The sequence below is a fragment of the Dreissena polymorpha genome, chromosome 6 (genome assembly GCF_020536995.1).
Source record: "Dreissena polymorpha isolate Duluth1 chromosome 6, UMN_Dpol_1.0, whole genome shotgun sequence".
Taxonomy (NCBI): Eukaryota; Metazoa; Mollusca; class Bivalvia; order Myida; family Dreissenidae; genus Dreissena; species Dreissena polymorpha.
The window spans coordinates 48,785,604-48,803,714 of record NC_068360.1 but is presented as its reverse complement, the minus strand read 5'-3'; the positions used below and the strand labels follow the sequence as shown (position 1 = coordinate 48,803,714).

The following is an 18,111-nucleotide window of genomic DNA, read 5'->3' as shown; positions in this document are numbered from 1 at the left end:
TTACATAGCTCAGTTTGCGCTATTATATCATGACTTTTTCTGCGACAGTTCCATACCACAATCATAACACATGTTTTTGTACTCGACACATGTACCCTCCCCCGATATTGACAGAGCTGCCTTACCTCCATGATTACACACATTTTGTACTGGCATAGCTGCATTTCCAACACTTTGACACACGAATTATACTGAGACAAATTCCTTAACCGCCATTATTTCACACCAGCTGTTCTGACCATACACCTTATTACGATTGTGACACATGTTTTGTACTGGCACAGGTATCCAACCCCCAGTATGGCAAAAGGTTTGTACCCTACCACAATTCTACCATTTGTTCTTACATCATTCTACCTGCTATTCTGGTCTTATGCTGTACCGTACCGCCATGATGCCACACGTTTTTATACCGAAAAAGGTACCTTACCACCATTGTTACAAACAGTTTATACTGATATAGCTTCAGTTGATCTATTAGTGCACTCCTGGAGTTCTGACACAGGTACATTACCGCTATAAGGACAAGTACAAGTACCGTTCCATTTTTATTTTTACAAGTTTTATAATGACACGGCTTCCCTACCACATTTCGACTCCTGTTGTTGTGACTGAAACGCCCTTCCACCATTCTAAAACACGTTTTACTTATAAGTAACTACTTTTACTGGTTAACACGCCCAATTTACTGACACTGGCAACGTTCTTCTATGCAAGACCCCGTTTTACTGTTAGATAGACCCTTTAACGAAGACAGACGCACTTGTTCCCTCGCTTAAAACTCTCAAAACAGAACGTCAACATTGGGAAATGTAAAAATTTACTTAAGACAAACAAATTTATCATTGCATCGCCGACAAGAAGATACAATTGTTTGTGTTTGAGTTTATATATATATATTTACAATAAAACATAACTGTCCTTGATAAATGATTTTTTGTGATTTCAGAAATGCTCCGATTATTGACAACGTTTTACAAGAAAGCTCTTAATTACATTATCACGTCTCCACTGAACGAATGCATTCGAGAAAAGTTAGGGGACATTTATATGCCACCTAAAGTTCAGCTGATGACAGGGAACAAATGGTCATTTCAGAAGACCGGCGTACACATCACTAAATATAAAAATATGATCTTAACGGATGGAAAATTAAACGAGAAGATTTTTATCCAAGGCGAAGCTGGGACTGGTAAATCCACGTTTATTGCCAAGTTAGCTATTGACTGGTGCTGTATTACAACACAAGTTACAGAACAGCTACAGAGTGACACTATAACCATAGCTGATACTGCTACGCCAACGAAAGGCTCTACTTTTTTTCAAGATTTAAAAACTTTACAATTATTCAAGTTTGTCATCGTCATCAAGTTAAGGAATTCTGTAAAGCAATTGGAAATTTCAAAAATGATCAAAACACAGTTAATTGACTTAATGTACTCATCTGAAGAAGATCGAGAAAAGGCGAACAAACTGCTGAATGAAATAATGAAACGCGAACGTTGCTTAATATTGCTGGATGGACTGGATGAATGGACTGATCCAGGAGGTGGATACCTACCGACGTTGGCAGAATGCCACAACCAATGCATTATGTTGTTTACAACTCGACCGTGGAAATTGGCCGAAGGGAAAGTTTTCCATTCCGATATCAACGTATTGGTGAATTTGGACGGAGTCAATGAGCCGATGAAGCTTAGCAAAAACATCATGAGTTGTATAATTGACAGAAACGAGCTGGAAAACAAGTACGCAGAATTTAAGCGTTACGTACGGGAACATAATCTTAACAATTTGCTGTTGTCACCAATGATGCTTTCTGTAATTGTATGCGCATTTGCAGAGGGAATGGCAACGAAAGGCTCTAAATGTAAATTATACTGTGTCTTGCTGGAAAGTCTTCTAAAGAAGGCGAGCAGCGAAACCAGAAAATTTCAAGATCCGCCCTTTCCGTGTTTTGCAGAGACGCAATACATTCAACCTAATATCGAACATGTAAATCGTCTTGCTGAAGCGGCATTTCATTTGCTGTTTTCAAACAAAAGGGAAAATTCCCTTGTATTTGGAATTGAGGAATTACAGACATATCTTGGGGAAGAACACATAGACGTTGCATTGAAATCTGGCATTCTATCCGCAATAAACCAAGCATCTCTGCTACGATCATGTCCTCATTTTGGTTCATCCATAAAAGCGTACAAGAATTCCTAGCTGCACACCATATCGCACGCAATCCACAGGTACTTGACGGCGTCATTTCCGGATACCTCAAACGCAGTGACAGTTCATACCTTGATATCACTGAAGTGTTAATATTTCTTTGCGGACTAGACATTTTGTCTGCAAATAAGCTTTCTTACATGATGGATAAATGTGACCAGCTTCATTACAACGATAACAAGTTCAACTCCAGCCCGTTTCAGCACTGTGTCCTGTCTGGATATTGGGAGGCGGTTGACAATGCGCAAACATGTATTAATCTTAAACTCAGTCACTTTATCATCAATGACAACGACAATCATCGAGATCTACACTCACTATGGGTCATGAATGCGCCCAATGTCCAGCTGCTACGTGTAACTGTATTCTCCAGGGGCCCTCTACCTGATTTAACGAGTTCATCTAAATGTGACAACTCTGCATCCAGTATGGACTTTGAACTGTCATCGTGCCAAGAGCTGAAAGTTCTTAAACTCTATGGATACGGCATATGTTTGAAAGGTAGATATGTAAATACAATTGCTATAGTAAACGCATGTCTTTTTATAGATAGTGAATGATTCATTGCATTAATTAAATAATACAACGTAAAGTTGTTGATATCTAAAGCCTTTTTACGTTGCATGCTACTGGGGTGCGTTTCACTAAGCTGCGTACGCAAATAATTTCCGTAAATATTTGCGTACGCAAATCTTGTTCTCAAAAATGCGTTTCACTAATCAACGTTAATTAACGCAGTGCGTAAATTCTGGCGTAAATTTACGCCAGATATGTACTTCGCGTAAATCAGAAAAATTGGCATAACGCCGATCTGTCATGGTTGCCGTTGATGAAGCGTTAGCAGTTCGCGAGATTCGTCCTCGAATATTCCGAGCACACTCGACCTCTTCAGTTATCTAATGCCTCAGTCAAAAATAATCCGGCGTTTTTTTCGCTCATCGGAATGGCGCCGGCCGATGATCGCACGCACATCGGGTCATTTTGTAGCATCGGGCGGCGTCCGGATTAATTTTTTATATCACAGTGTGTTTTACCCGACATCGGGCCCGGGAAGGAATCGAGTTGGGATCGAAAAAAGATCAGACGAGCAAGGAACGGTTATCGCCCGGCGAGCGCCCAACATCGAATTAATTGTACGTCATCATAACGAGCATCGTCCGGCGTCCGTCGGGCATCGTGCGGAGGCCCTCCGGCAACCAGACGGTCGCCGGCCGATGTATAAGCCTCTGGAAAATACCTTTACTTTTGCCGATACACGTTCAATGAATCCGATGTCGGGCGATCGCCGGGCAATTCCCGTGCGTTAATCGTCCGATCTTGTTTCGATCTCAACTCGATCCCTTCCCGGGCCCGACGTCGGGTAAAACTTTTAGTGAGACTTAAAATTAATCCGGGCGCCGCCCGATGCTACAAATTGGCCCAGTTTTCGTGCGATCATCGGTAGGTCGCCAGCACGATGAGTGGAAAAATACGTCGGCCGCTGATCGGACGTTGATCGGTGTCTATTTGTGACTGAGGTATAAGCGAAAAGGAAATCGTTGAAAGGTATCGTCTGTCGCCGGAACTAAACCGTTACTAAAAATAGATTCGCCGTCACACCTCTCGATCGCGGCCATTTACATATTATCAGAGTAAAGGTCGTCGGTTGACTAAATCCTGACGATTTCACAAACCAAAAATATAAATACCCGTTTTCTTCTTAAAGTAAGAATTTAATAAATGATATTTCAAAAATTATAAAACATATAACAATTTGATTATAATTATAAGTGGTGTGGATGCGATAGTGTTATTTTTTTATCAGCGATCGAAATTTAGTGTAAGAGGTGCTTTAAATCAGTTATAAAACAAAGCCCTAAACAAGCGCAATACATTACAATCTTCAAATATAGTTTTTATTGTATTTTACATTGAATGAATTTTCGTTTCGTTTACATGGAATGAAAATATAAATAAATTTGAACATTCAAATAAAAAACGTTCATCCGGGACCTGCATATTTTGCAAATTGAACTGTCTTTGCATGTACATGAATATTGAAAACTCTTTACTAGTGATAATGATCGTTACAAATCTCGCATTTTATGGTACCATAAATCTATACAATTAATTTATTTTACGCAAGTATTTTATATCCCTATTATGATCAAACGTGAATGCTTGTTTTCATGATGATGTCTCAAAACTGCAGTATACAGAATGGTATTGATACGCAAATATCAATTGAGTTGCAAATATATGTTCACTAAAAAAGCAATATCAGTCTAGCATAAATTCATCACATGTTATACTTTTACCACCAGCACCAGTTATAAGCTCCAAAAATGAAAAAAATACAAACTATAAAGAATAAATACATGTTTTCAGATTTAACACTTAACTTAAATTTAGCAATGGCACTACATGCTTAAATTGTATCAGTTTAATTTCAAAAAGGGGCTGATCGATCATCAGTTACTAAAAAGTTTATATCTAAATTTATGTCTGAATTTTCTTTTGTTTCTTGATTTTTTGTGTTGATATGATTAATCTGAGGCTTTGCATGTTCTACCACTTACGCGTCCATTCCATAACGCTTTACCAGGCTTTTCGTTTGACCGAACCAGTGAGTGAAACGGACAGATCACCCTCGAGCACGTCAAACTTGTTTTCATACTCGGAAACGAGCGTTCCAAACTCGTTTTATGACCAATTCGTTTTCTTTTTCTTCGTTTTCACGTCCATTGTAACGATTGTTTACAGCGAGTATATACGATCTTGTCAAATATTTATTAATTAATATAAAATGTGTAAAAAAAATTATTAAACATATATTTTTATATAAATTAAAATAAAAGTAAAAAAGAACATGTGTCGACAAATGCTAAATAAACCAGATATTTAATTCTGAACTCGAAAGAGACCGTACAGACAAATTTGCCAGCATGTATATCATGTATGTACGATGTGAATATAAATTTAGTTTTACGGTTTATTTTAAATTCCTGCAACGATATATATTCATACGAAACACGAAAACTAACTAAAATGACGAATGCTTCGGTTATTGTAGGACAATATGTACGAAATACATTCGTCACAATCGGCTCGGGGCGCTAATTTGTCTTTGCTGCATGTTATAGACTTCGTCTTCAATGTTTGATTTTTATTGCCTATTTGGTGTTATTGTGACATATTGAATCAATATATTACAATTTAACACATGTAAAAAATCGTATAATCTCGCTTTACAGTAGATAATGTTGCCGACTATTACTTTCTTACGCCTCCACGCGCACCTGTCAGGCTAAACAACACTTACACGCAGCGTAAATTTTGCGCACATTTTAGTGAAACGGCGTACGCATTAATTTACGTTCGGCGTAAATTCTGTGCGTAAACCTAAAGTTGCGTTAATATACGCTATGTTAGTGAAACGCACTACTGATGTCTACCTCAGAATGTACTTTAGTGTGTAGCTCATGTGGCGTGCAATCAAAAGGAAATACCAATACTATGTTTCATATGTCAGTATCTGAGTTCAGACAAAATGATTTTTTGCTCTTCAATATAAACTTTATTTTGAAAATGCTCGTTGTTCAGAACAAATAATAGTGAATATTCCCTATTTCATGTAGCCATGTGGTATACCATTTTTCATATCTCCTTACTATAAAACCAAATTTCATAGTCTTGAAAAGCATGCTTTTATTTAAAATCGGTACATTTACACAAAACAAATACGCATCAAGTTTGAACAGGCGCGCATAAATAGATCGTATAGCGTGAAAGTGTATTGTGCGTGTCTTAAAAGACAACGCGTTTGTCCGCGTAATTTACGCTCGAATTGTTACGGATGTTTCAGTAAATAGCAGTTAGAAACAGTCCGCTTTCCGTTCCGACTCCTGGCCATACGTTGAATCCATGGCAAGAGATATGAGCTCAGGGATGGGTATCTTCGAACAGGCAATGTCTCCGCCCGTCAACATATCAGACCCGTTAAAATCCTCAGACGGCCTGATGGCCAATGCCGTGTGTGTGTGTGTGGGGGGAGGGGGGTGTCGCAGTCAACACCCACCTGCTATGCACACAGATTACATGATTTTATTTATATTTTATAACGCAATTTCTTCGGCCGATTTCATTAGAAATTGGTGTGAGTGTAAAGGTAAACAGGATTACGAGGATGGTGCGAGTGAAACGCCGTCGCAACCCATTTGCAAATAAATGAGTCATTGCCTTTTTTATTTGAAAATAAGAACACTTTTGTGTCTCGAATCATATCTCGGAACTTTTTGGAACGATTTCATTGAAACATGCCAAGGATGTATGTATGGGAAACATGATGATGATGTACGTCGAATCGCGACTGAAACGATTGGTCAATAACGGAGTTATGGCTCTTTTGAAATCTGAATACATTTTATATAGGATTTCTTCCGTCTTGAGCTGTATCGCCAATAACAAATGAGCCAAATTAAAGTTCACAATCATCTTTGGCTAAGTTATATACTTTAGAGGCAAGGTAAAGGTCACACATGGATTTCAATATATTCAATTTCACAATGTTTTCTGATAAACTTGCAATTACGATTTTAATGCGCACATAAACCATGCATACACGTTCCCTTTCTTTTCATAACATTGGTTATGAAAAATAATATTCGAACCTGGTTCCGATAAGTTTAAGATTGCCATTAGTATCACCATTATTGTAATTTAATAAGGCTGTTGGAAATGTGCTTTTTTAATAAAAAAAAGTAAAGTAAATGGTCATTCAGTTACGTTTATCATAATCATATACTTGTTAATTTTCTTTCATTAACAAGAAAGTTACTTACTATATCCTCATAACAATAGACTAGTTAATTGGCATGTGGTAAACAGGAAACATCTCGTGCAAGGGTATTTAAAACAAATACAAAAATGACCGAAGCAAATTCCTATTATGTTTTGCCACATTGGTTTCACATTTTTTTAAATGATTTCGAAAATCAATGTTGGTAGTTTAAAACATGGTTTCTTGGTGTTGGGGCAATTGTCCTTATAAATTTTGTAAGGAACATTCTAAAACTACCTGCTCGGAACACCTTGGGGTCTCGGGGGATGGTCATAGGGACGTTTGCTCTTGTTTAATTTAATAACAGTGTGTGTTCTGTTCGAGATCGATTTTACTCTTTGTGTCGTCGAGAGCTTCTTAAAAGGTCGAAGGACTGTGACGGGCAATCACGAGACAGTGATGGGACATTGCATGTCTGCAAATAAAAACGAGAAAAGGTCGCGATATATCGATTTTAATTAAGTAGCAACTTGTTTTGAATACATATAAGTTCACTCAACGAGGCTAAGAATACTTAGATAAAAAAATGTGTTTTCATAAATATAACTACCCAGTGAAACCATCGTTGTCTTTAAAAACAATCGTAGTATGATGTACCGATAGCAACGACCATTTGGTTAGACAACGGTTTATAAAATCGCCATGGCGTAGTGGATAGGGTGTCCGCCTAGCGATCGGGAGTTCACGTGTAAGATCCCCACTGTGGGAGCATTCTTTAGATCACCCTCATAGACACGATGTAAACGTACTCGAGAGCGTTTCATATAATCGTAGGCTTAATATGCGATCGAGCTTAAATAAATAGGTTTACAAAACAAAAACAACAAACAACCTGTTTAACGATATTAACGGTACTACAAAACAAAATTTGTTACATGTGCATAACTGTTTAAATGATGCTTCGTAGAGTTACTCCGGAACGGTGTAGACTTTGGAAGAGTCTACTGGTACAAAGAAAGCTCACCCATTTAAAATCTTTTTAAAATCGAATACCTTACCAATCATTTTTTTATGACACTACCATTGGTTCATAAAATGGGTCACCTTTGTTTATGTCGGGGATTTTGTTCCCTGAATTTTTCAGATCCTGGTTATAGCTATTTGTTGAATTTTAGTGCATATGTATATAAACGATCTGTCTAACCTATAAACAAAATAGTGTAGTTGAGTGATCATGGGCCTCGACAATGGGGACTATTTTAAGTTAACCTTTTATATTTTAAGGCGTAATTTACATTTCCAGATGTTGTCAGTTCGGCCGCATCGGTATGTCCAGTTCGGTTTCTACTCAACAATGCAGATCCAGCCGATCACTCTTCTGAAATATTGCCCTCAATTGAACACATTGAATTGGGAGATGTCACATGTTCCACTACCTGGCTACAAAGCCTGTTCAACATTCTAAAGACACTCAAGCATAATGTAAAGTGTGTACTTGAGGACTGTGAAATAACATCACAAATGAAAAAATTCGACCGAATGATGCGGACACAAATATTGTCGTTGTCGTCCTTTATGTTTCGTTCTTTTTGTAGTTTGGAATTGAGTATGGTATATATCAACAGTCCTGATCTGTGGAAATTTCTAGATGGTCTGGATATCAAGAGTCTTAGTCTTAATAGTGATTTAGTCTGTTCAACAAATAAACATGCTGCGTCGTTGGGGCACTCACTATCGCTTACACAGTTTAAAGAACGTCACATACACTCAAAATATGACGACGCATTCGGAACAATACAGTTGGAACATTTGATTGGTCTGAATATTACGAGTCTGAGACTGAGCAGCGGATTGAACAGATATGCAAAAGAACATGTATCGTTGTTTTCTCAGTTTCTATCATCGCTTACACGGCTAGAAGCACTTAGCATGGACATGTTTGATTTGGTTCCCAGCCAGTGGAAAGCTCTGCATGGTCTGAATATCAAGAATCTGAGTCTGTGTGGAATGTTGAACAGTTTGGCAAAATCACATGTATTTTGGTTTTCTCAGTCTTTGTCATCGCTTACCCAGCTCGAAACACTAAGCATGGAAATGTATGATAACAATTCTGGTCTGTTAATTGGTTTGCATGATCTTAATATCAAGAATCTGAGTCTGACGTGGAAATGTTCGGCAATGGAACATTTAATGTCGCAGTCTCTGTCTTCGCTTAAACAGCTCGAAACACTTAGCATGGAGTTTATTTGGTACAGCCCCTGTCTTTTGGCAGCTCTACAGGCAGCTCTACATGGTTTACATATAAAGTGTCTGAGTATGAGTGGTAAGTTAGACAGTTCTGCAGAAGAACATGAAGTGTTGTTTTCTAGGGTTCTATCTTCGCTTACGCAGCTGGAAACACTGAATTTGGAAATAAGTAATGCTAGTTCAGGTATATGGAGAGCTCTGCGTGGTCTGAATATCAAGAATCTGAGCCTATGTGGAACGTTTAACAGTTCGGCAAGGGAGCATTTATCGTTGATTTCTCAATCTCTATCATCGCTTTACCAGCTTGAAACATTTACCAGGGACATAAATAATGACAGTTCTGGTCTATGGCAAGCTCTATATGGCCTTAACATCAAGAGTCTGAGTCTGAGAGGTTGCTTAGACAGTTCGGCGAAGGAACTTGTAGTGTCAGTGGCACACTCACTAGCATCGCTGACACAGCTGGAAACGTTGAGTTTAGAATTCAGTGAGAACAGTCTCGGTATGTTGGAAGCTCTGTATTGTCTGAATATCAAGAGTCTGATTCTAAATTGTCCTCTAGGTTTTTCAACAAGGGACCACGTATCGTCATTGAAGCTTGCACTGTCATCGCTTACACATCTGGAAACACTAAGCTTGAATATAATGCATGCCGATGCTGATCTGTTGGAAGCTCTACATGGTCTGCATATCAAAAACCTGAATATAAGTGGATGGATGGGCAAGAACCATGTATCCGTATTGTGGGAAGCTGTACATGGTCCGAGTCGGAACCTTTTTTTCGAAATTTTAGACAGCTGGGGAATCAAACATGCATCATTGTTGGCCCACTCACTATCATCACTATCACAGCTAGAAACTCTAAGTATATCATTAAGTTCCGAGTTGAGTCCGAGTTTGAGTCTGAGTGGTAGTTTTGTATGTTTGTCAAAGGAACATGAATGTGTGTATCAACCGGTTTTACCCATACATTTTAATGAATTAAAAACTTATAGTCTGCGCGATCCGAATCTCAGGAGTCTCAGTTTTATTTAGCATGAAAATTTTGGTATGGAATATCGCTGTATGAGTTTGCAAACACCCACTTTCACCGTAATCGCGGCTGGAAATGTTAAAATATATTTGACAAGATATATATTTGATAGATTTACCTCTACATAGGAACATTTCATTTTACTGTGATATTGTGTCTCCCTTCGAGTTTTCGAATCTGGTGAACACTCTGTCTGCATTCACTGAAACAGTTTAAGGTAAACAAGAATGTGATTGTGCTGATAATGATTCTTAAGTGGGACGATTAATTAGAATCTAACAGAAAATGTTGTCACCAATTTGTTTAAAAAGCACGATTTCGAATATGTAACATCTTTGGTGAAACCGCTACTGTCTGATGTATTAATGTTTCTGATGCTGATGATGATTGTGGTGAGAAGATTTGTTTGTTTGTGGTATATAAACAGTGCATTAATAAACGTCTTTTTCATCGTATTTCAATGCGATATAAGATTTATAGTTAACAGGGTTTAGTCTAGATGTATTCATGAACAACAGTGTTCTTAACATAAAACGGGACTTTTGTGTATATATTAATAAACTTACCGTTTATTCTGCAATCTACAATGCATTTATAAATAGCAATTTATACACTAAATTCGAGTTATAACCTCCAATGCATACACATGTCAAGTGTTCGAGTGTTTATTGCTAACTATTTCGTTAAATCTTCAATGACAATGATGACGTGAATGAAACTGTAATGCTAAAAATTGTGATTGGAATGACATTTGTTAATTATAACAATATGATGTTGTGCTGCTAATGTTGCTGCTTCCGATGATTATATCATACTGTTTTTTATTAATGTGATCTATTAACCTTATTTGTTTAGTTTTATTTGTTTGCTATTAACAAACGCAATTACAGATGCATACATCTGGGTACACTGCCCGGGAAAGATAAACGTGAAGCATGGGAGTTTTGTCTGATGTTAGGAAAAGCGAACCTCATATTCATTGTCCGAATTTTACTTATCATATAGTTAAGTATAAACAAAGCATTAACTTCATGGCATCACACTTAAATTTAAGAAGATATAGAAGAGAACATGGCTTAATTACCAGTCGATGGTTTGATAAATACAAGAGCAATCCGCGGACATACAGACGGACATTAGGGATTGAATTAAATCAGTATGGGTCATGAAAGACAATTTAAGAAAATTGAGCAAGGCTTCTAGCAAACAGTGCGTTCACTTACTTTGTTTGTAACGTATATCAGAACAGGTTATTTAATCAAGTTCGTGAAAACACAAACAGATTAATTTCGAAAAAAACATTGACTGAATCAGTGGTTTGATGGTATGAGTGGAAATTATCAAACAATTGAAGACTCATTAGTCTGGAAACTTGATAAATTTAAATGTTTATGAGAAAACACGGATACCTAAATGTTGGGAATAAATATTAAGTTTGCGATTCAATTATAAAGGAACAGTACAGGACTGAACTTTTGCGGTGGGTTGAGTCGTACAAGTTGATTGTGTTATGATGTATTCAAGGAGCATGATTTCAATGATTGATTTTTGTATGTACAAAATGTAGCAAGATATATTTTGATGCTGTAACGTTTTCAAGTTGGCATTTTCATAAAATTATAACAACAATCTTTCAAGCTTGATTGTTTGATTACAACATGTTGAGTATGCTGAAGTTTTATCTGAATAACTATAATATATAATATAGCATAACAGCACATCTGGTTTTCATGAGACCATTAATGATAACATATGGAATTGGCTTAAAATGCTATCGATTATTTATGTGTTGTTTTACGCCCAATGATATTTATACACTCTGCTTTGTACACATTTGTGTACACATTTGTGTTCAAAGCTTGACTAAAAAACAAATTCTTATAAGTTTATGAATATGAACTTGGTTATAAGTACAATTGTGAATTTGTGTTAGTATGTTATGTTGTATGCTTAATCATCATGAGATGACATTTATCAGTAGTAATAATTTTGTAAATGTGCACAAGTTTATAGTTTATGTATGTTTGTTATGCCCCCGGTAGGGTTTAAATATAGCAGTAGTTCTATCTGTCCGTCCTGCATTCGACCGGAGTTTTTGTCTTAAACGCTCTCAGATATTTACGCGATTTTTGGTGTGTGAGTCTACCGGATGATTTACAGATCTTTGAGTTTTGTTCCACTTAATTGTAGTTTTTTTGCGGAGTAACGGGCCTTGGACTTAAATATTTTCCATAGAATATCAGTTTTATAGTACCGTGTTAGAATATTTATATTGTCGTGTTATATTTATGTGCTATGATTGGAAGGTGCCTTCACATATATGCGCTTATGTTATATTGATGTGTCAGATGTTTTACGTTCCTTGAGTTTGGTGCTCTTTGTTGATATTATTTTATGTTTGTATTGTTTCTATCAACTGGATAAGTATACATATATTGAAACTTAATGTGTATTTCTTTTTCTTTTCTAACCAATGTTGTTTGATTTTGATTTTGTGTTATACATGTTTGATCCTCTTAAGACATGTGTACACACATATATTCAATAAAAAATTGTGTATATCTCCATGTTACTAATTTCAACTGGAAGAATAGGAAAGCATATGCATTGTTAAAAATGTACAGTTGGCCTATCGTTAAATGAGAAAAAAAAGTTGGAAACTCCAAAACAATTTTTTTTGGCATTTTCTTTATTGTCTTGTAACAAGCGATTCATTTGAATTCATACTGTGTTTGTTCTGTGTCTATGTTACCCAAGTTATAATTTAACATAAAATTCATATTGTGCAGTTATTGTCTTTTTAAGTTGATGCAAATGATTGCCCATACTTGTATTACCAGAGCTCCAGATAAGGTTTTGTGAAGTTCTTAACGTTACTACCAGATATTCAAAAAGAATTCTTAACTCTGAAATTTTATTCTTAACGTTACTACTTGGTTTTGGAAAATAATTCTTAACTTTTCTAAATGACCAAAAAATAAATAATAATGGTTATTTGCATGCAAAAAATCAAAATAAACATACTAGCAACTTTATTTATACGAGTTCAACAGTGTCTATTCAGTATTATACAATTTTATTTTACAAATACCTACATATTCCCAAACTGTGCTTAGATTGCATGCCTTCGATGAATTTTTACATATTTCACAATGAAAACGGGTCTCCCCTTCAATCTTTTCAACGATTGGCCACGGGCATTGTCCCTTCCACTGGTTCAATGTTTTTTTGTTTAAGGTTGGACTCGTCGTGTCGCGTTTTTTTAGCTTTTCCGACTGTTTCGGCAACTTAACATACAACATCGTATAAGATCTTTTCTATAATGTCTTTCTTAACATTCAACTTCGGCTCACTTTGCGGACAATATGTTAAAAACGTGTTTTTTCACGCTTTGCAGTTTTTTAGGAAGCTCTCTGATCGCCGCTATTGTTTTTTGACAGATAGACTGTAAACGCCGCTTTTATTGGAAAACATTCGCTTTGTTAAACAAACCCTATAACCATTTTATATAAGCACCGAACAGATAATAAATACGCGAAAAGAACTCAATAAAAATCGATACGAACCGATGTAAAAAATAATATTCGTAACTTGTTTTTTTTAATTCTTAATGGTACGACAAGATTTTAAAATAAATACATATCTGACTTGAAAATAATTCGAAATTACGAAAATACGACCCTTATCTGGAGCTCTGATTGTAAGGCCCTGGAGTATTAATTAACTTGTTTATTATCTGTTATTTCATAATGTTAACAAACTGCTATTGTTTATATTATCATTTACTCAACCATTACACTATTCCATACACAAAATTATGGTTAAATTGTTTAATTGATATATTAACTGATAGAGTAATCATTTAAATATGTTTTGTCTAATAATTATAAACAGAACTTGAATTCAAAAACTTACTGTCAATGTCCGAACTTCAAGGAAGCAAGTCCAACCGTCATCTTGCAATGATTCTATTGGTTATATTCATTTCTAAGTGACTTAACATTGTATTATTATAATTATACGACTATAAGTTACTTTAAGACACTATTGTATAGTCATTAAATGTTAATATATGTTGTTATTTGTGTAAAATTCGCCATAATCCTAAAAAGTACTTTTCAGCTGTTGAAATAGTTCGGATATATTATACCGTAATATTGCTTTTCTGTCATAACTGCATTTTTGTTAAGGTCAGAGAGAAGTATATTTGTTTATTGTAAGATGTAGAATACTTTGCTCATCTATATTTGCTCCTAGATGTTCTTTGGTTAGTTAAAATATAATATTATTGTTGAATGTTTTGCCGCTAGAGAACTTTGTTTTGGGTTTAGGATTCATAAATGCATTTGATTGGTTTTCGCAATCCTAAGTCGTTTCGATTGGCTTAGCCAAATTCCTAAGACATTAGTGCACAGAATCACGCAGAATCCTAAATCCTAAGCGCTTAGGGACAGGTATAAATAGCGCCGATAAACAACTTTTGGCATCTATTCACCATTCCAAAGATGGTAAGCGTTATTTTGTAACATTAAATGAGCGTTTCGTTAGGAACTCCAGAGAGCTTTAAATATGATGAAAGTTTATCGGCATCATTAAACTTGAATTACTGTTCAATGATATCGTGTTTATATGAGAACTGATGTATATGGACTATTTAAAAAAAAATCAATTAAAACAAGATTTTGAAACCGTGAAACTGTGTTCTTCCCATTATTGAAAGTCGCAACTCGTCAGGTATCGCTTCAAGACCGAGCCGGGAAACTAACTTGCCCTTCGCGTACGAAAACTTGTCAGTCAAATGGAATACATTGGAGACGATTTGTTCAAACAAATGCACAAGTATCAACATTTCAGTTCACCGATTTCCAGGACAGGATTAATGCGTTGAAGTGCAAAATTCGATTATGGTAATAAAAAGCGTGGCGCTACGATTAAGTTTCCACACATTTTCAAGAGGGCCAATCGCCCGTAAGCTTACACTCGTTTCTATGGGATTTCTTGGTTCTTTGCTAGTTACGGCACGAAATACCATCGGTTTGAAGTTGCTGAACCGCAAACGTCTTAGGAATGTGCCAAACAAAATTCCATTGTACGTTTTTTTCTGAGCGTTCATGTACGTTATCGTGTTCGGTTTGTTGTGCATGCCGTGGATTGAACGGGTCTTGTTCGATTACAAATATGAACTGGAAATAGGAAAAAAGCTTTAGCACGCTATCGCTTCGAAAAATTCGACGTAACCATTCACTGGAAGCCTCGTTATCTATTTGTCTAAAATTCACTCATTTTATCTCGTCATCTACGGGTTTCTGCAATTCGAGACGCTGCTATTGGTCATCTTTCCAGGCTTACTAAAATGGAAATTGAAATGCACCGTACGAAAAATGACTGCACGGAATGCAAGAGCTTATGCAAAACGTGCAGTATGGCCACTAGAAAAGTTCGGAAAATGTTGGTTGTTTGGTACTCTCACATTGGGTGCTGGCGATTGCTTTAGTTTTCACTGTACTCGTTATCGAAGCTTTTCCTATCGTGAATCGATCGCTACGATTATATGTTAACCTTACTTTCTGTCTGATCGGAAAATTAGCCCCGGCATACAAACGGTATGCATACTTCGAAGTTCGAACGACCGTTCTTCTTCATCGACCGTTTGCATACCATAATCGTTAGAAAGAAAGACAACACGGCGAGAATTCACTATACGCATCCAAGTTCGTTACTTTATGGTGCATACTGTTACTAGTAACGGAATACATAGCTATCTCCGACACGTATTTCATCGTCGCTATTCTGAATGCATTACTCTCGTTCTTGTGATCTCCATATATGCCTATGACTGTTCCGATTATGCGTATTCCGAGTGCTCGACGTGTACAATAACACATACATAAACGTTAACAACGTCCATTTCTGATTTCTATGCATTTTATTTCTGCTTACTAACACAACACAACGTTTCCAAAATGTTAATCAAATACAAGATACATGCGAAGCACGTAACGGGCCCATCTCGCGACAGCAAGCAATAATACGTCTGCTATCTTCGACTTCCCAAGCAAGACTGTTCTATCAATTTAGATATAAACAAGGAAAGCTTTGATAATTGTTTCGTTTTCAATTCTGATTGGCCGTGTAAAGTCACGTGTATACGTGTACAATTCTGATTGGCCGTTTATTAGTCACGTGTCTGCAACATAACTATGACGTATGCAACGGACACATAACGAATCCATACGGAAATGACCGAATATTAACACATAAGATAGGCAAATATTCGTGGCCGGATTTGATAACCAGAGGATATAGAAATGTTGATTCAGGTGGCCGCCAATCCAAGAATGTATGAAACCTGGTACAAATTTCGATTATTATATCAACTCAATAATGCCCCAAATGTGCGTTTGTGTGCGTTATGTTACAGACGTTTTGAAAGACGATTCACTCGGAGATCATGGAAAAGATCGGAGGCGATAGATTGAACGAGTTTCTTCGAAATCTGCACAGGATCAGGAAAACACCGCAGTCCGAAAAAAAAGAGCGGATGAATTCAGTGCGGGGAATAGGCGTATTACTGAACTAGTGCTCACCAAGAGTTTGTCGCTTCCAATACAGATATGACAACCCGTCTATTCCAAAACAGATGTTCTGAACAGCCTCACGCCATATACCTTAATGCTTTTCTCGATAGTTGCCGTATTCTTGTTCTTCGTGTTTGTCGTTTTCTTCGCGTTCGGGTAGGCGCATGACGTCTTCACTAGTACGCAGCAAACTTAGCGCTCGGAAGCGGCTTCCTGCCACTGGTTTTCCGACAGTTCATGTTAAGATCTAACAACAAGTCAATGGTAGAAAAAAAGCTCACATGGAAGAAAGCTTTTAAAAATGCGATTTAGGCGTTCCGATAGTGTTAGGCGCTCGCAGATTTAGAGGCGGATATCGTAACCAATACGGGTAGCAATAACTCTACACTGCGTGAAAAAATTGCAAATCAAACCAACGATAAAATAGAAGAATCGGTCAACTGCGCACTTACAGATTTGAATTAATTAGCGATTTCGCAAAAAGAATCACAAATCTCACATTCCCATTCCTTGCAGAGGGTGAGTTCTGATTTAGATCACGTGCTGGTAAAGAAAACCAAAACTTGTATCACGAATTATTAATTTTTCGTTCTCGCAGAACTGGATGCGAATGCTGGCATTAAAACTAATGTGCAAGAAGAATGGGGAACAATTGTGTAAAGACACATTTATATAATTGTTTGTTTATCGTTTTTAAAATGTGTTGTTTACAGTCTATATGTATGTGTAAATACATGTAGATTCTTTTTAATGATCTGGTCTCTCTCATCCCAGCGTGGATTAGTTTGCTAAATTCGTTTATTTAATCCGTTTTGTCGATTAGCTTATTTCTTTCTTAAATAAAACTATGACAACAACTACTCTACATTTATTTTGTATGAGACATATATTTTCTGCAAAAAGACTTTCCGCTTATCAGTCATACCGAATAACAACAATAGAATGGCTTGCTTTAAAGCTTTAAAAAGAAAGCTCGGACAGAATCTAGTGAAAAACATGTCAACATTGATGCCATTTTGAAGAAAAATGTATACTTAAAAACACAACGACATTTTTTTTTTGTATAATGCAAATTTGTGTTATTAAACTGGACAAAAGAAAGAATAGCTTACATGTACTTAGATAACAAGGAATTTCTTGCGCATTGTACTGGAAAAACAAATGCATTAAGATGATCTTTTAACAAAAACGACTTCATAATTTGTGTGGCACGGTCAGTGTCTGTCAAAGTTGAAACATTTTCAAGTAGTTATCAAATACATTGATATTCAACT

The 18,111-nt window shown here is 36.5% G+C and overlaps 1 protein-coding gene across 3 annotated transcripts in view; it reads left to right on the top strand.

The window, feature by feature from the left end:
* Positions 1 to 9,252, top strand: part of LOC127834048 (uncharacterized) — a 31,353-nt gene extending 22,101 nt beyond the window's left edge. For all 3 annotated transcript variants that reach the window (XM_052359616.1, XM_052359615.1, XM_052359617.1), the window contains 2 exons: positions 950 to 2,721; positions 8,283 to 9,252. In XM_052359616.1, the coding sequence (XP_052215576.1) occupies positions 950 to 2,211 (1,262 nt within the window). In that variant the 3' untranslated portion in view covers positions 2,212 to 2,721; positions 8,283 to 9,252. The remainder of the gene's footprint in view (positions 1 to 949; positions 2,722 to 8,282) is intronic.
* The last annotated feature ends 8,859 nt before the right edge of the window (positions 9,253 to 18,111 follow it).